Source organism: Pezoporus occidentalis, unplaced genomic scaffold, assembly GCF_034315485.1.
Source record: "Pezoporus occidentalis ecotype Australia unplaced genomic scaffold, CSIRO_AGI_Poc_V1 ctg17, whole genome shotgun sequence".
Classification (NCBI taxonomy): Eukaryota; Metazoa; Chordata; class Aves; order Psittaciformes; family Psittacidae; genus Pezoporus; species Pezoporus occidentalis.
Window position 1 is genome coordinate 217,767 of NW_026913531.1, and position 14,903 is coordinate 232,669.

Below are 14,903 nucleotides of genomic sequence, written 5' to 3' on the forward strand. Positions count from 1 at the left end.
ACAACGAAGTGTTTTAGTTTTGAGCAAGCAGAGGACAGGATGTCCACCCATACACATCATCCCTTGTGATCTCCTTCCATAAGTCACCTGGGTGTTTTTGAAGAGACAAAGAAAGTCTTCTGGAGCTTACAGGACCCTCTGCCCACAAAGACAAGACTGAGTCTTGTGATACTCACATCCTCATCCTGGCTTGAATGGATCAATTCCACAAGTCTCTGAATGATCTTTGCTTCATTAAGCCACTGGAGGGGAAGGAAAGGAGAAAGAAAATCCTTGTTGGGTATCACAGAATTCAAAACAAGGATCTTGAGAAGCTTTGCATAACACGAGCTTCCTTCCATTTCCAATCCAAGCCACAGGCAGTATCCAAACACCCCCAGGGACACAGTAAGATGCATTTTGATTTGCATCAGCATGGGCACCCTGCCCATGGAACCAAACCCCTCCATACCTGTCGAAAGCATGGAACAGATCAGCCATAAGCACTATTTCATCTGCAGGACCATTAGTGTAATTACCAGCATGTTCTTCTCTCCCATTTCCTACTCCCGCAGCCTCATTGCTGGTTACACAAGTAATTCCTCAAACCTTGAGATGGTTGTTACCATACCTCACCTCCCTGCTCCATGCCAGCTTCATCTGCTTTTCCTCAGTGCAAGCTATCACTTCATCTCCCCTTCCTGATCACTTGCAAACCAAGAACACCATCTGCAAATGATAAGTTCCACTCTCTCCCTTCCCAGCTCCATCTGCAAGCTCAATATCTCCTTCTACCCAACCATTTTAACTGATTTCTACGGTTTTCACTCCAGGCAACCTGCTTAATGTCTAACACCCATCAAACTCATCAGTCAAGCTAACGCATTCTCTGTTGCTTGTGAAATAACTGACCCAACATGAATTAAAAGGAAAAGACTCTGAAGGTTTCTGCAGCGATGGACTCGTCCACCTCTCTTCAGATGAGTCAGAGAAAATGAGCAGCCTCTTGCTTCCATTTCTCTCTAAGGCTTGTGCAAGTCTCCCCTTGAATGCTCATTTCTGTATTATCTGTTCACATGACTTCAACTCTAATCTTTATGTTGCCTCTTCACTCTAATAACCCTCCTCCATCTCAGACTCTCCTCCCCAGTGCCATGCTGAGCATGGAGTCTGTCTGACAAAACACTCTGTCTGACAAACTCCACATCACCAGTTACAGTGACTTTTCCCATCAATAATACTGCTGCTTTCCTACAAGTCTGAAATGTCTTTGTCTCTTTTCTGGTGTCCTTTATTACTGTAAAAATACAAATGGTGTCCAAGAAGCCACCCAGCCTACAGCTGCTACATCAAGTACTTCATTCTAGATGGTATTTTCAGATCTGGTTTCTGTGATTTCTTCTTCCCATCATCCAGTGTACCCAAAAGTTAAAAAAGTGGAGCTCCTAAGACATTCTTCCTCATCAGTCTTTCACTAACTTACCTCTTCAGATTCTTCCACTGGTTTCTAGCTTTTCAGTATAAAAATTAAACTCCTGAAGCTTCTTCTCAAGACCCCCACAGTAGAGTTGATGCCCACTGGGTCTTAATCCATCAGTCCTGCCATCTCCATTCTACTGACCATTCCCTCTTGGCTCAGTAGGTCTACACCCACCTTTGCTCATCTCCCTGTGCCTGGATGATGTTCTTTTCATGGGTAACCTTTTCTGTTAGGCCTACCTTGTTGGTCCCCTACGTTACACACCCCACATTTGCCCAGCACCATGATTACAAGCCCAAATTGTGACTGCAATCTCTGGGTATTCCCACACTATGAACACATGGCACAACTCCAATAAAAAACCCTCTCAACCACGTCCATTTTCTCCCCAAGTTTCCATTCTCCACATATTAGGCTCCACAGACAGGGTGCAGAGGATGTTTCAGCCTGTTTGCTGCTTTGTGCAGAACCTACCTGCCAATCCATGTCAGCAGAAGAACTCTGAACTACTGAAGTTCCATCTGCTCTTACCAGAGCCCAGAAGAAATTCACTTATTAACACTCCTGCATTAAGGGTATTTCCTTTCGCTTGCAAAGCACAGCAAATTTTAGCAACATGGGTTAGTGGTGGCCTTGGCAGCACTGGGGTAAAGGTTGGACTTGATGAATTTAAACGTCTTTTGCAACCTGGCTGATTCTATGATTCTAAGTTAAATCCCAGCTCTCCAGTGCAGTTTCAGCTTCATGCTGTATCAACCTCCTCCTCCTCCAGGCCTCCAACAGTTAAGCCCATGGGCTTTACGGATTCCAACTGGGAGCTCCACAGTAAGCATGGATAAGAAGGTTTGCTCTTTTTGCCTGGGCTGTCAGAATCATGGGCTCTGGGGGCAGTAGGGTGGCCACAAAGAGGGGTACTGAAGAGAGGGAAGTGTGAGCATTCATCTGAACACAGGAATTGCTGTTCCATTTCTGGGACACAGGAAATGAAATTCAAAAGGAAAAGAACACCCAAATTGACATAACATGTTAAGGTCTGTTAATAATGAAATAATCTGTTAAATTTACAGAGGGGAGACTGAGATGAGCTCTTAGGCAGAAGCTCTTCCCTGTGAGGGTGCTGAGCCACTGGCACAGGGTGCCCAGAGAAGCTGTGGCTGCCCCATCCCTGGCAGTGTTCAAGGCCAGGCTGGACACAGGGGCTTGCAGCAACCTGCTCTAGTGGAAGGTGTCCCTGCCCCTGGCAGGGGTTGGAACTGGATGAGCTTTAAGGTCCCTTCCAACCCAAACCAGTCTGGGATTCTGTGATTATCCTTCGTCAGTCCATCTCCTGAAGGCCTTTTTCCTCTCATGTCCTTTGACAGTATTACTATTTGATGTGTAATCAACTGAACTGCAACTTTCCCATCAAAAATGAAGACCTCCTCTCATGGGTGAACACACATACAAATCTCCAAGGATCAATATGTGCCTGCATTTTTTCTCTCCTCTGTAACATTGTGTGGACTGCTTGATGCACTGTAAAGCTGAGAGGAGGAACTGAGCAATGACAATCATCTATCATGAGTCTCTGCAAAGAGCATTCATTCAGCTGCTAAGCTGTGGTGTGGTCCATGATCTGGACACAGAATACTTAAGCAGCAAGGCTTACCTAACATATACATCCTGGTGTGGGCTTCAGTGACTCAAGCAAAGCTTTACATTCATCACACTGCTGTACTGAGAGGGAGCTACAGCAGGTTCTTTCCCTCAAACCCTGCACATCTGCCCATTACACGGGGATGAGCCTCACCCAGGCTACGAAGGGAGAAAAACTTGTCCTACCTGTAAAGCAAACTAAGTATCACAATAAAGTATTTTCTAAGGCTGCCTAGTAAAGAGGAAGGGGAAGGAGGAGACACAGGATATCATATGCAGAAATCACACTCACCTCCTTGAACATGGCAAGGAATTAAACAGTTTACTGTCCCAAGTGATCATTCTAAAAATCCTGGACACTGGGAAAGATGACACATTTACTTCGTAAGCTCTACAGCAAAACCATCCAGAGCAAACAGTGGTTGCTATATGGAAAAATGAGCTGAAAATTCTTTACTGCCAGGGACTGACCCAGGCTTCTGCTGTGCAAGCCGCAAACAGGCTGAAGCCCCATAGTACCAAACGTGAAGACTCCAGCAAGATTCCAGACTCAGGGGTGTGGTTCTGCTCTCATAGTAAGTGACAAAGAAAACTAGTCCTTAAAGCCACAAACAAACACCCCCCTATTTCCCAATCTTGTGAAGAAAGAAAGAAGGAGGTTCTCACATTGAGCACTTCCTGCCGTAGGCTCGCAGGCTCCACGCAGCTGATGAGGCGCAGCAGCAGGTCCATCATGGCTGATGTATCTATGTGCTTTAGCACCAGGCTAATGAATTTGTCTTTTTTCCTTAGAAATGCAATCACCTAAAAAGAAAATATGAAAGTGGCGCCATCAGCTGCTAATGCAACACATGGACATGGCACACAGAGCTTCTACACTTCACCTTCTACCAACCCCTCTTGATGCTACTGAGTTGAGAAAGTCTTCAGAGAATAAGAGAATAACATTCTCATTTCAAGGCCATACTAAATCAAATCTTTTTCTCTATCTTTAACTATCTTTTTAGCTATCTTCTTTTCTGCAGGCTGTTCAGCCTGGAAAACAGAAGCTGCGCAGAGACCTCAGAGCAGCTTCCAGTGTCTGAAGGGGCTATAAGAATGCTGGAGATAGACTCTTCATCAGGGACTGAGGTGACAGGACAAGGGGTGATGAGTTCAAACTGAAACAGGGGAAGTTCAGGCTGGACATAAGGCGGAAGTTCTTCCCTGTGAGGGTGCTGAGGCACTGGCACAAGGTGCCCAGAAAAGCTGTGGCTGCCCCATCCCTGCCAGTGTTCAAGGCCAGGTTGGACACAGGGGCTTGGAGCAACCTGCTCTAGTGGAAGGTGTCCCTGCCTGTGGCAGGGGTTGGGAGTGGATGATCTTAAGGTCCATTCCAACCCAAACCATTCTATGATTCTACCTTTTCTTTCCCCTATGCCACAAAGAAACGTAACCCACAGGACTAAGAACACCAAGAAGCCGGTGAAGCTGGAGAATCCTCTATCCCACTAAGGCTCTCCACAGCCTTCATTTAAAAGATCCCTTTGGAATCAGAGTGTGTGTATTCCTAAAACACTGCTCAGCTTGTGTTTCCAGCACCCTGTTTACAGGCATGAGACTGAGGTGCTGCTTATGCAACGAGCTGATTCTGGGCAATGATCAAAGGCTGCATCAATATGCCTTAGTAAGAAAAGCAAAGCTTGAGCTTTGCCACAGGAATATCCCAGCTACTGCAGATCCAAAATGAAACAGCAAAGGTGTCAACCCAGCATCCCTCACTGAGGAATGTGAAGAACTCATTGTACAGTGCATGACAACTCCAACCTTAATGAGTACAGTGAGCTGCATTTCAGCTCTAGGACTATGAGGAAGTGATGACGATAGCAATGATATTGCCATACAACACAACCGTAAGTGAATGCATTTGTGCTCAGGAATCAGGACAAATCTAATCACTACCTGTTCCGTTTTTCTTGCAATGAGATTCCCAATAGTCTTACTGAAGAAACTGGCAAGCAAAGGGTTCAGAGGAGGCTCGTGATCCAAGAAGTCATAGAGGATGTTGAGCAGAGTTTCATCCCCTCCCAGCTTGTCGTTGATCTGCGGCACATCTGAGGTCAGCAGTTCACATGCTGTGTTTGGGTACCTGCAGGGATGGAACCAGAGCGACTAAAGGTGAAATGAAAACTCTCAGGAATATCTTCTCTTATTCAAGTTATAAACCCTTGTATTAGGATCATCTTTCCTGGAGGACAGGGGGGGAAACCCACACAGAAACAAGGGTCATCTGCATTAACAGCATGTTTTAAGGAAACACTATTTCCTGCAGCACATCACGTGGGTTTTGAACACTGAATTATGCAGCTCAGCTTCCTTCACACTGCAGTTAGTCCTCATTTTTAAAAGTGATGCTCAACCACTTTCAATACACTTAAAATCTCTTAACATGAATCCACTTCTCCAATAAAAATTAACCCAAAGGTTGAAGGCTGATTTGAAAAACACATTTTAGCAGGTTTCTTCAATGTTTCCACAAAATTATTCTTTCCACTACTGGAGCTGAATTAAAAAATGAGCATCAAGTTCATTTCTTAAATCATGAGGACTAGAATTTAGAGGCAGAACATCAGACCTGACACACAACTCCTAACAAATGAGCAACTGCTATGTACAAGCAGGCAACTGATAACCAACCCGAGTTTCAGGTTTTCAGTAAAGTCTGTAATCTTCTTTGGAATTAACTCATTTCCCAGAAAACATTACTGTGACTGGCTTAAATAATTCCATCACTTAAATCAAAATATGAAATACCATTTGACAACTAATGAAATCCTTTCTGAAATCCTGACCTTGTTTTTTGCTTTTCCTGTAATGCTTTTAGAAATGGGTCACGCTTATGATCAGAAAAGGTAATACTGTGTTTATAAGTAATATTATGTTTGTAATCAAAGTGCCAAACAGAAAAGAATATCAATAAAGCCAATAATCTAAAGCCAAAAAAAAGTCTTTAGGGCCTGTTGGTTTTGCTAAAAGCCTGAAATTTCTTCAGATTTAAGCTTTAGAATCATAGAATAGAATCACAGAATAGTCAGGGTTGGAAAGGACCTTAAGATCATCCAGTTCCACCCCCCCTGCCATGGGCAGGGACACCTCACACTAAGCCATGCTACCCAAGGCTCTGCCCTGCCTGGCCTTGAACATTGCCAGGGATGGAACATTCACAACTTCCCTGGGCAACCCATTCCAGTGCCTCACCACCCTCACAGTAAAGAATTTTCTCCTTATATCCAATCTAAACTTCCCCTGTTTAAGTTTTAACCTGTTACCCCTTGTCCTATCACTACAGTCCCTAATGAAGAGCCCATCCCCAGCATCCCTACAGCCCCCTTTCAGATACTGGAAGGCTGCTATGAGGTCTCCACGCAGCTTTCCATTAAAAAAGTGTTACCTGGTGCTGGTATCCCAAAGCCTCATGGCTCCTGGCTCTCAATGATAGGTTTTGGTTGGAAGGGAGCTAAAGCTCATTCAGCTCCATCCCCTGCCACTGGCAGGGACACCTTCCACTAGAGCAGGTTGCTCCAAGCCCCTGCGTCCAACCTGGCCTTGAACATTGCCAGGGATGGGGCAGACACAGCTTCTATGGGCACCCTGTGCTAGCGCCTCAGCACCCTGACAGTAAAGAACTTCTTCCTTGTATCCAAGCTAAATCTCTCCTATTTCAGTTTGAACCCACCACCCCTTGTCCTGTCACCTCAGTCCCTGGTGCAGCACCCTTGCAGCCCCCGTCAGACACTGGAAGCTGCTCTGAGGTCTCCACGCAGCTTCTCTTGTCCAGGCTGAAAAGCCCAAATTTCCTCTATATTCCCTTTTTTCCATATGTGGACACAAGCTCCCTTTTGATGGGTTTACTTTTACCTGCAATGGGATATTTGCTTTAACCAAGCCGGTTTCCTAGATTATGATTATTTAAATCCGTGTAACACAAGCTCTGCCTTTACCACAAGCCACTAAACTGCCTCCAGGCCCACTGTGAGTTTTTCACCCTTCACAGCAACATTTACTTCCTGAAGAGCCTCCTCCTATTTATGTAGCTCCAGTCCCGAAAGTTAGACAAACACCCCCAAATCCACACTAATGCTCTTTACGCCTTCTTTGCTCCTATGAAGATGTTAGATCTGAGTACATTTTGGTTACTGTTACAGAGTGATTCTACCAGAGTTTCTTGGAGCCCCCAACGGCATGTGAAGACTTATTCCTCCTTTTTCTAACTCATTGCTCCATGCAAAAGGCATTCATGATTCCTAAAAATCCCTGCACTGTGATATATATGCTGTCAGCAGGGGGATAAGTGAAACCTCTCCTCTTTGAGCACGTTCTGCCCTTGCAGCCGTTACAGCCTCCAAGCTTCAAAGTCAGATCAGAGGCTTCACCCTTTCAATTCAGGCTCCACACCCCACCCTGGGAAGCTTCTTTCCATGTTGCAGCTTGATGCTCAGTTCTCAAACCTCTAAAATCCACATCACCCCAGCAAGGTCAGTTCTGCCCTTCCTACAGCCTGTACATTCCTTACTGCACAATCCCAACAGGCTTCTGAGACATCCTAAAATATCAACAGGTTCCTTGCAAATAGACATCACAGTTCAAATACCTAAAGGGGCTACAAGAAACCTGGAGAGGGGCTTTGGACAAGGGCCTGTAGGGACAGCACAAGGGGAATGGCTTTAACCTGCCAGAGAGGAGACTGAGATGAGATCTTAGGCAGAAGCTCTTCCCTGTGAGGATGCTGAGGCACTGGCACAGGGTGCCAAGAGAAGCTGTGGCTGCCCCATCCCTGGCAGTGTTCAAGGCCAGGTTGGACACAGGGGCTTGGAGCAACCTGCCCTAGTGGAAGGTGTCCCTGCCTGTGGCAGGGGGTTAGAGCTGGATGAGCTTTAAACTCCCTTCCAACACAAACCACTCCAGGATTCTGTGACTCTATGATATAGTTTATACACTTCTCTGACTGCTGCAGGTCTTCATCTGGTTGCTCAGTTTCACATTCTACCCTCAGACAGGGATTTACGGTGGAGTTTTCCTCTTTGTGGTTTCCCTTCTGAACTTCATGAACTTCCATCCTCTGGCTGTTTCAAGAAGAAAGCATTTGGACGATTCCATTTCCACAGCACACATCATTCTGGGATGCGTGTCCTTCCAAAGCTATCGAGTTTCTCCCCTGTTCCAGTTCAGAAACATTCATAAACTTTTCTTAAGAGCCAAGAATTGGATTCCACTTGAATTTAGGCAGAGTCCATTCTTCCTGCTTAGCCTTGATTTATTCCAAAAGATTTCCCAGGTTCTTATAAGCTTAAAACATCTTTCCCCTCCAGTGCCTCACTGTGCTTTGAAACTGCACCTCCTGTCTACCTATGCCCCTAGAAGCATTGCCAAACTAATACTTCATAAACACCAGCTCTATTTGTCCTGGTGAGCAGGTCACTACGTGGTTCTCGTTGCCATCAATTAATCCCTTACCCATCCATAGTGTATAACTACACTTCCCACCCCTACACCAGTTTTACAAGCAGGCACCTTATGGGCCACTCTCAGAAGAGGAAGAAGATGTAATGGCATCATCTGATGGAGAGATTGGTGAATGAATCTGCCAGCTGAAGGTCTTCCCAACACAAGATCTTATCCCGCTAGCACAGGGACAACAGCACTGGAGGTTGGTCTCTTCCCACCACTGTCTGCCTCTGTCCATGCCTCCTTGCCAGCCAGGAGCTGCCCAAACCACATGTTACCTCCAAAAGTTGATGAGAAGGCACAGAATTCTGCAGGAGAAATTCAGTGGTGCCCAGGAGTGAACACTTTTGTACTGAGCTTTCCTCTTCCTTTAGGTTGGCATTAAGGATTTTGTTTCTTGAGAGGTTGAGTTTCTCCCCACCTTAATCCTAATTGTTCTGTCATAGAATCCAAGAGTGGTTTGGGATGAAGGGACTGTAAAGCTCATCCAGCTCCACCCCCCTGCCACCGGGAGGGACACCTTCCACTAGAGCAGGTTGCTCCAATCCCCTGTGTCCAACCTGGCCTTGAACACTGCCAGGGATGGGGCAGCCACAGCTTCTCTGGGCACCCTGTGCCAGCGCCTCGGCACCCTCACAGGGAAGAGCCTAAGAGGTTATCTCAGTCTCCCCTCTGGCAGGTTAAAGCCATTCCCCTTGTCCTGTCCCTACAGGCCCATGTCCAAAGCCCCTCTTCCAGGTTTCCTGTAGCCCCTTTAGACACTTGAACTGCTCTAAGGTCTCCCCTTAAGGTACCTTCTCTTCTCCAGGCTGAACCACCCCAGCTTTCTCATATAAGGTCCTTTATTATCAAAAATGCCTCTTATTCTTAATCTGTCCAGTTACATTAGGAAAAGGTTTCCACTTCCACCTTTCAGCACACAGGGTCAGAGACATAAACCATCTTTTGACAGCAGTCACAAAGATCTCAAGAAGAACAGGGCATAAAAATATGGGCTGGTTAACTGGAGAAGTAGTTGCACTGATATGGACACTGTATGAATTAGTACTGGAATCTCTCATTCTCTTCTGTGGCAAAATACACTCAGGTTCCAGCAAGGGGCCAATCATTCAGCATTTATCTGCTCCTTAACTCTTGGCACTAGGAAAGTATTGCCCATCTTCTTCAAGCAGACCTTCTGGGTTTGAGTTCCTTTCAGGTGAGCTGTGCAAACAACATCTACAGGGGGCTGCAGTAAGCACAGAGCTAGTCACCACATGAAAACCCACTTATTCTGATTTTGCACCTGGTATAATGCTGGAAATGCAGAAGTCAGGAGGCTCTGGTGGCCCATGTCCCTGGTTAAGGAGTACCTGTACAATATATGCCTGTGTAGAACAATAGTGTAGGACAACAGTGTAGAACACTCCTGGTTCCACCCAGTAACTCACACCTTCTAGCAGAAGCCAAGCAAATGTGATACTCTAAGTGATGACAGAACATACTTCTTGGCATTCACTTACCTGGAAACAGTCACCTAAACACCCTGATCACCTCTCTCACACCTAGCAGATGAGCAGTTGCCATCCCTCCCTGGGCTTGAAGCAGCAGCAGCAACGACAAACACTGATGCTCCCACAGGCACAAACATAGTGGGTTTTACTTATTTATTTATCCCCAGAACAGCCCTTTATTTTCATATTAACTTAAGGAAGAAAAGACAAACTTCCCAAGCCCAAAGTGTAAACATTTCCAAGTGCATTTCCAAGTATACATTCAGTGAAAGATGTATAAACACAATTATAAGAACCAAGCACATCTGAGGAGTCCACCGAGGTAAGAGACAGGCTTTAGACAGAGGCAGAGCCTCTCCCTGACAGTAAAAGACAGGCTTTTGACAGAGGCAGAGCCTCTCCCTGACTGTATGACCATGGAAATCTGCAGGTTTTGCACATGTACACACTGGAAATATGACATCTTTTATTCACTGTACAGCTCACCTTCTTCTGTGGGCTTGGCTACTGAAACCCAACCAAGCCCACACAGTTGAAACCTAGAGCAGAACACTCTGCTTGTGATTTTGGTAAAAAGTTACTAAAGGTACTTCTGAGATGCTTGTTATCAGTAAGAGATCAATTTTTTAATACAAACTCTATCTTAAACCATTAAAAATGAAGAAAGCATTAAAAATGAAGCTTCTGAAAGTTCACCACAACTAACAATCTGCTGTGAAGTACTTGACCCTACTCGAGAACCTGAGAAGGTTCCATCCACCTCACACCAACTTCCAACATCAAACTCTTTCATCCCACTTTCTCCATATGATAGGCCAGCAAACAAATACCTACTTGAAGCGGATCTTCTCCTCCATGTCCATGGGGGGCTCATGGGTGATGAGGTTGACCAGCTCCTCCATGCACTGCTGCTGACAGAGGAAGTCCAGCAGTTTGCGGTTCTGGGCCTTGCACTCCTGTAAGATGTCATCTTCATCCATGAGCTCGTGAAGTGTCACATCTTCTTTATCCAGCAGCTTGTCCACATGTGATGTTGTGTTCAAATCAAACTTCCAGAACATGTTGATGGGACACAACTAGCTGGAATGCAAAAGAATATGAGTTAATCTTCTACCTTTGCTATTTATTCCTACTTTGTGATTCAAGTGGAATACCTTAATGCTGCTGCCTCCCTAACTGTAAGAATCATACTCTGTAACCAAAATTAACTTCTCAAGCCATAAAACTGTGACTTCGATTACAAGGGCATGGTATCAACAACGGAGACAATAAATGCATGATAATGGAATCTCAGAGTGGTTTTAGTTGGAAAGGACTTGAAAGCTCATCCAGTTCCAACCCCCTGCCATGGCCAGGGACACCTTCCACTAGAGCAGGTTGCTCCAAGCCCCTGTGTCCAACCTGGCCTTGAACACTGCCAGGGATGAGGCAGCCCCAGCTTCTCTGGGCACCCTGTGCCAGCACCTCAGCACCCTCACAGGGAAGAACTTCTGCCTTAGATCCAACCTAAATCTCCCTTGTTTCAGTTTGAATCCATCACCCCTTGTCCTACCGCTACAGTCCCTCATGAAGAGTCCCTCTCCAGCATCCTTGTAGCCCACTTCAGACTTTGGAAACTGCTCTGAGGTCTCCACACAGCCTTCTCTTCTCCAGGCTGAACAGCTCCAATGTTCTCAGCCTGTCTCCATATGGGAGGTGCTCCAGCCCCTGCTCATTCTCGTGGCCTCCTCTGGACTTGCTCCAACAGCTCCATGCCCTCATGCTGGGGGCACCAGCACTGCACACAGTGTTGCAAGTGGGGTCTCACGAGAGCAGAAGAGAGGGGCAGGATCTCCTCCTCTGACCTGCTGCTCATGCTCTGGGGATGCAGCCCAGGACACTTCCCTGGCTGCAGGGGCATTTCTACCCCCACCAGTGCCCAAGGACCCCCTGCCTGAGCAGGGTTCCCTCAATCCTGGTTCAGATCATCTCCTCTCTGTGCTCTCCAGGGAACTTCAGTGTGTGACCAGACGCATGCTCTGTATTTGAGATGAGGTTTCACTATTGCCATGTAGATCAGGAAGAACATTCCCTTTCAGCCAGTTTTTGCTAAGCACGGAGCACTGCACATTGTATTAATCATCTTCACCCCACTCCCAACCTAACGCTTCCTGCCCTTTCTGTCACCCTGATTTCTCTCCCTATGAACTCCACTAATTACATTTTCAGAGTTATCTTCCCCAGAACGCTTCAGCTTTTAGAATGGTTATTAACTGTATTCAGTATGAATTGTAATTAATTGTAATTCCTTCCAGTATCTGAAGGGGGCTACAAGGACTCTGGACTCTTCAGGGACTGTAGCGATATGACAAGGGGTGATGGGTTCAAACTGAAACAGAGAAAGTTCAGGTTGGAGGTAATGAAGTCCTTCCCTGTGAGGATGCTGAGGCGCTGGCACAGGGTGCCCAGAGAAGCTGTGGCTGCCCCATCCTTGGCAGTGTACAAGGCCAGGTTGGACAGAGCTTGGAGCAAGCAGCTCTAGTGGAAGGTGTCCCTGCCTATGGCAAGGGGTTGGAACTGGATCAGCTTTAAAGTCCCTTCCAACCCAAACCAGTCTGGCACTCTATGAAAGGTGATGAGCATCACTCAAGACAAGCATTCTGTGTAACATCACCATTAAGCTAAGCAATGTTTCATAAAGTGGAGTCAATTGGATGGGAGATGCCAACATGCTCCATTCCCCTGTTATCTGTGCTCAACACGATTTTACATACACAGATCCCACTGCTGTTTTTAACCTAACCCACATTGCTATTACAACAGCAGCGGGAACACTTGCTCCAACCATTCATTTTGCTTTTACCAGCATCCCAAAATGTTACCACACCTGACTGTGTGCCAGTTCCTTGCTTGTATAACTGCATCTGAGGCAGCATCTGAAATGAGTCTTTTTAGAAGACCAGCAGAAAACACCAGCTTTTGCTTCAGGAAGGGTTACAGCCATTCAACAAGGTAAAAACCTAAACTTCTTGATCACAGTTTAAATATCTGCTTTCTTGCAGTGAACAAGGTGAAACACAGTAAAAGAAGGAACAGCTTTTCATTTATTTTTACTAATGAAGTTATTGACTTGCACTTTGTGCCTTACTTCAGTTCAAGGGTTCTTCATATGTGTATGTGCCTAAGGATCTCTAAACCAAAGAGGACTCATCACCTCTGGAAATTAAGGCTATTTTCCTTTGGAACAGCTCTGTTACCCAGGATATTTGATAACAAACTCTGTGGAGCTCCACTCAGCGCTTCAAACTTGTCACAGGTAATTTCTCTATTTGAGAGCTTTTATCCAGATCAACATCATTCTTCCTTTACATGCCTTTACCTCTGAGCTTCGGAAGAACTCAAGAAACTCACTGCAAGACTGTTCTTTGTGACAGAGCTGCTGAAGTAACGAAGCCCTGTTTGAACGTGTTGGTGTTGCAATACTAGAAGATAAAGGGAACATTTCGGCTATGAGCTATCAAGACAAAGCCTCTTCAGGGCTTTCTCCTCCCATACACCACATTTACTTGTTGGTGTTGGACTCCCAGCACTCTGAGGCAGAGATCACACACAGATCATGGGGACGAACCCAGCAGAAACAGAACTGAGATCATGATGAAGCATCACATCCAGAACATCACCTTGTGCCTACCAGGGTCCTTTTAATCATCCTGGGTCAACAAGTTCTAGACAAAACTACAAGTTTCTTGTACAGCTACCTATAATCATCAAGTCCACAGGTTTCATTTGTGATAGTCCCAGCTCAGTTACACAGGGAATCTTGAGGGGAAGCTGTCAAGAAGAAAAGCTTACCCAACCTCCCCCGTGACCCACCCAGTGCCATTTCCTGTCTCCTCAACTGCAGGTTAGTCACTTAGGTTGATTCCAAACTTTTCACAGAATCCCAGACTGGTTTGGGTTGGAAGGGACCTTAAAGCTCATCTGGTTGCAACCCCTGCCACAGGCACGGACACTTTCCACTAGAGCAGGTTGCTCCAAGCCCTTGTGTCCAACCTGGCCTTGAACACTGCCAGGGATGGGGCAGCCACAGCTTCTCCAGGCACCCTGTGCCAGCGCCTCAGCACGCTCACAGGGAAGAACTTCTGCCTAAGAGCTCATCTCAATCTCCCCTCTGGCAGGTTAAAGCCATCCCCTTCGTCCTGTCCCTACACGCCCTTGTCCAAAGCCCCTCTCCAGGTTTCCTGTAGCCCCTTCAGGCACTGGAGCTTCTCTAAGGTCTCCCCTTAAGGAGCCTTCTCCAGGCTGAACCAACCCAGCTCTCTCAGCCTGGCTTCAGAGCAGAGCTGCTCCAGCCCTCACAGCATCTCTGTGGCCTCCTCTGGACTCCCTCCACCAGCTCCACGTCCCTCCTATGTTGGGGTCCCCAGAGCTGGACACAGCACTGCAGGGGATTCCTCTCTCTTTTGGAAACTAATTTCCCTCCCTAAAATAGCCTAACAAGTGGCACAGAACAAAGCAGTTTGTGCTGTTTAACTCAAGAATATATTGAAATTAATTGAAAATGTTAACTTCTAGCAGAGCAGGAGCTCCTGCATCCATCCATGCAGGTGCTGAACATACACTCAAGTCACTGAGCTCCTCAGTTAGGAGCAGACATCTGAATTTTCAACCTACGTGACACTGCTGTGGCAGTAATGCTGTTTGGCTGCAGAGTATGTTCCTTACAAAGTGTTCTTCAGATATTTTTAACCAGCTATGCTTAGTTATATATTCCTCAAGTTAAAGCTGGCATAAAAGGCCTTAAATTAAGGAGGCTGGGTGCACAGCTAACCCAAACACATACATCTCTCATA

The 14,903-nt window shown here is 46.1% G+C and overlaps 1 protein-coding gene across 6 annotated transcripts in view; it reads right to left on the reverse strand.

Annotated features, from left to right (window-relative positions):
• Positions 1 to 14,903, reverse strand: part of PPP6R2 (protein phosphatase 6 regulatory subunit 2) — a 90,751-nt gene that overhangs the window by 34,859 nt on the left and 40,989 nt on the right. For 5 of the 6 annotated variants that reach the window (XR_009963837.1, XM_062613644.1, XM_062613641.1 and 2 more), the window contains 4 exons: positions 10,906 to 11,151; positions 5,036 to 5,222; positions 3,761 to 3,898; positions 177 to 242 (listed from right to left, as the gene is read on the reverse strand). Coding sequence is in view for 5 of the 6 variants with exons in the window: in XM_062613644.1 (XP_062469628.1) it covers positions 177 to 242; positions 3,761 to 3,898; positions 5,036 to 5,222; positions 10,906 to 11,132 (618 nt within the window). In the remaining variant the exon portion in view is untranslated. The remainder of the gene's footprint in view (positions 1 to 176; positions 243 to 3,760; positions 3,899 to 5,035; positions 5,223 to 10,905; positions 11,152 to 14,903) is intronic. The other variant, XM_062613642.1, reaches the window with a different exon arrangement.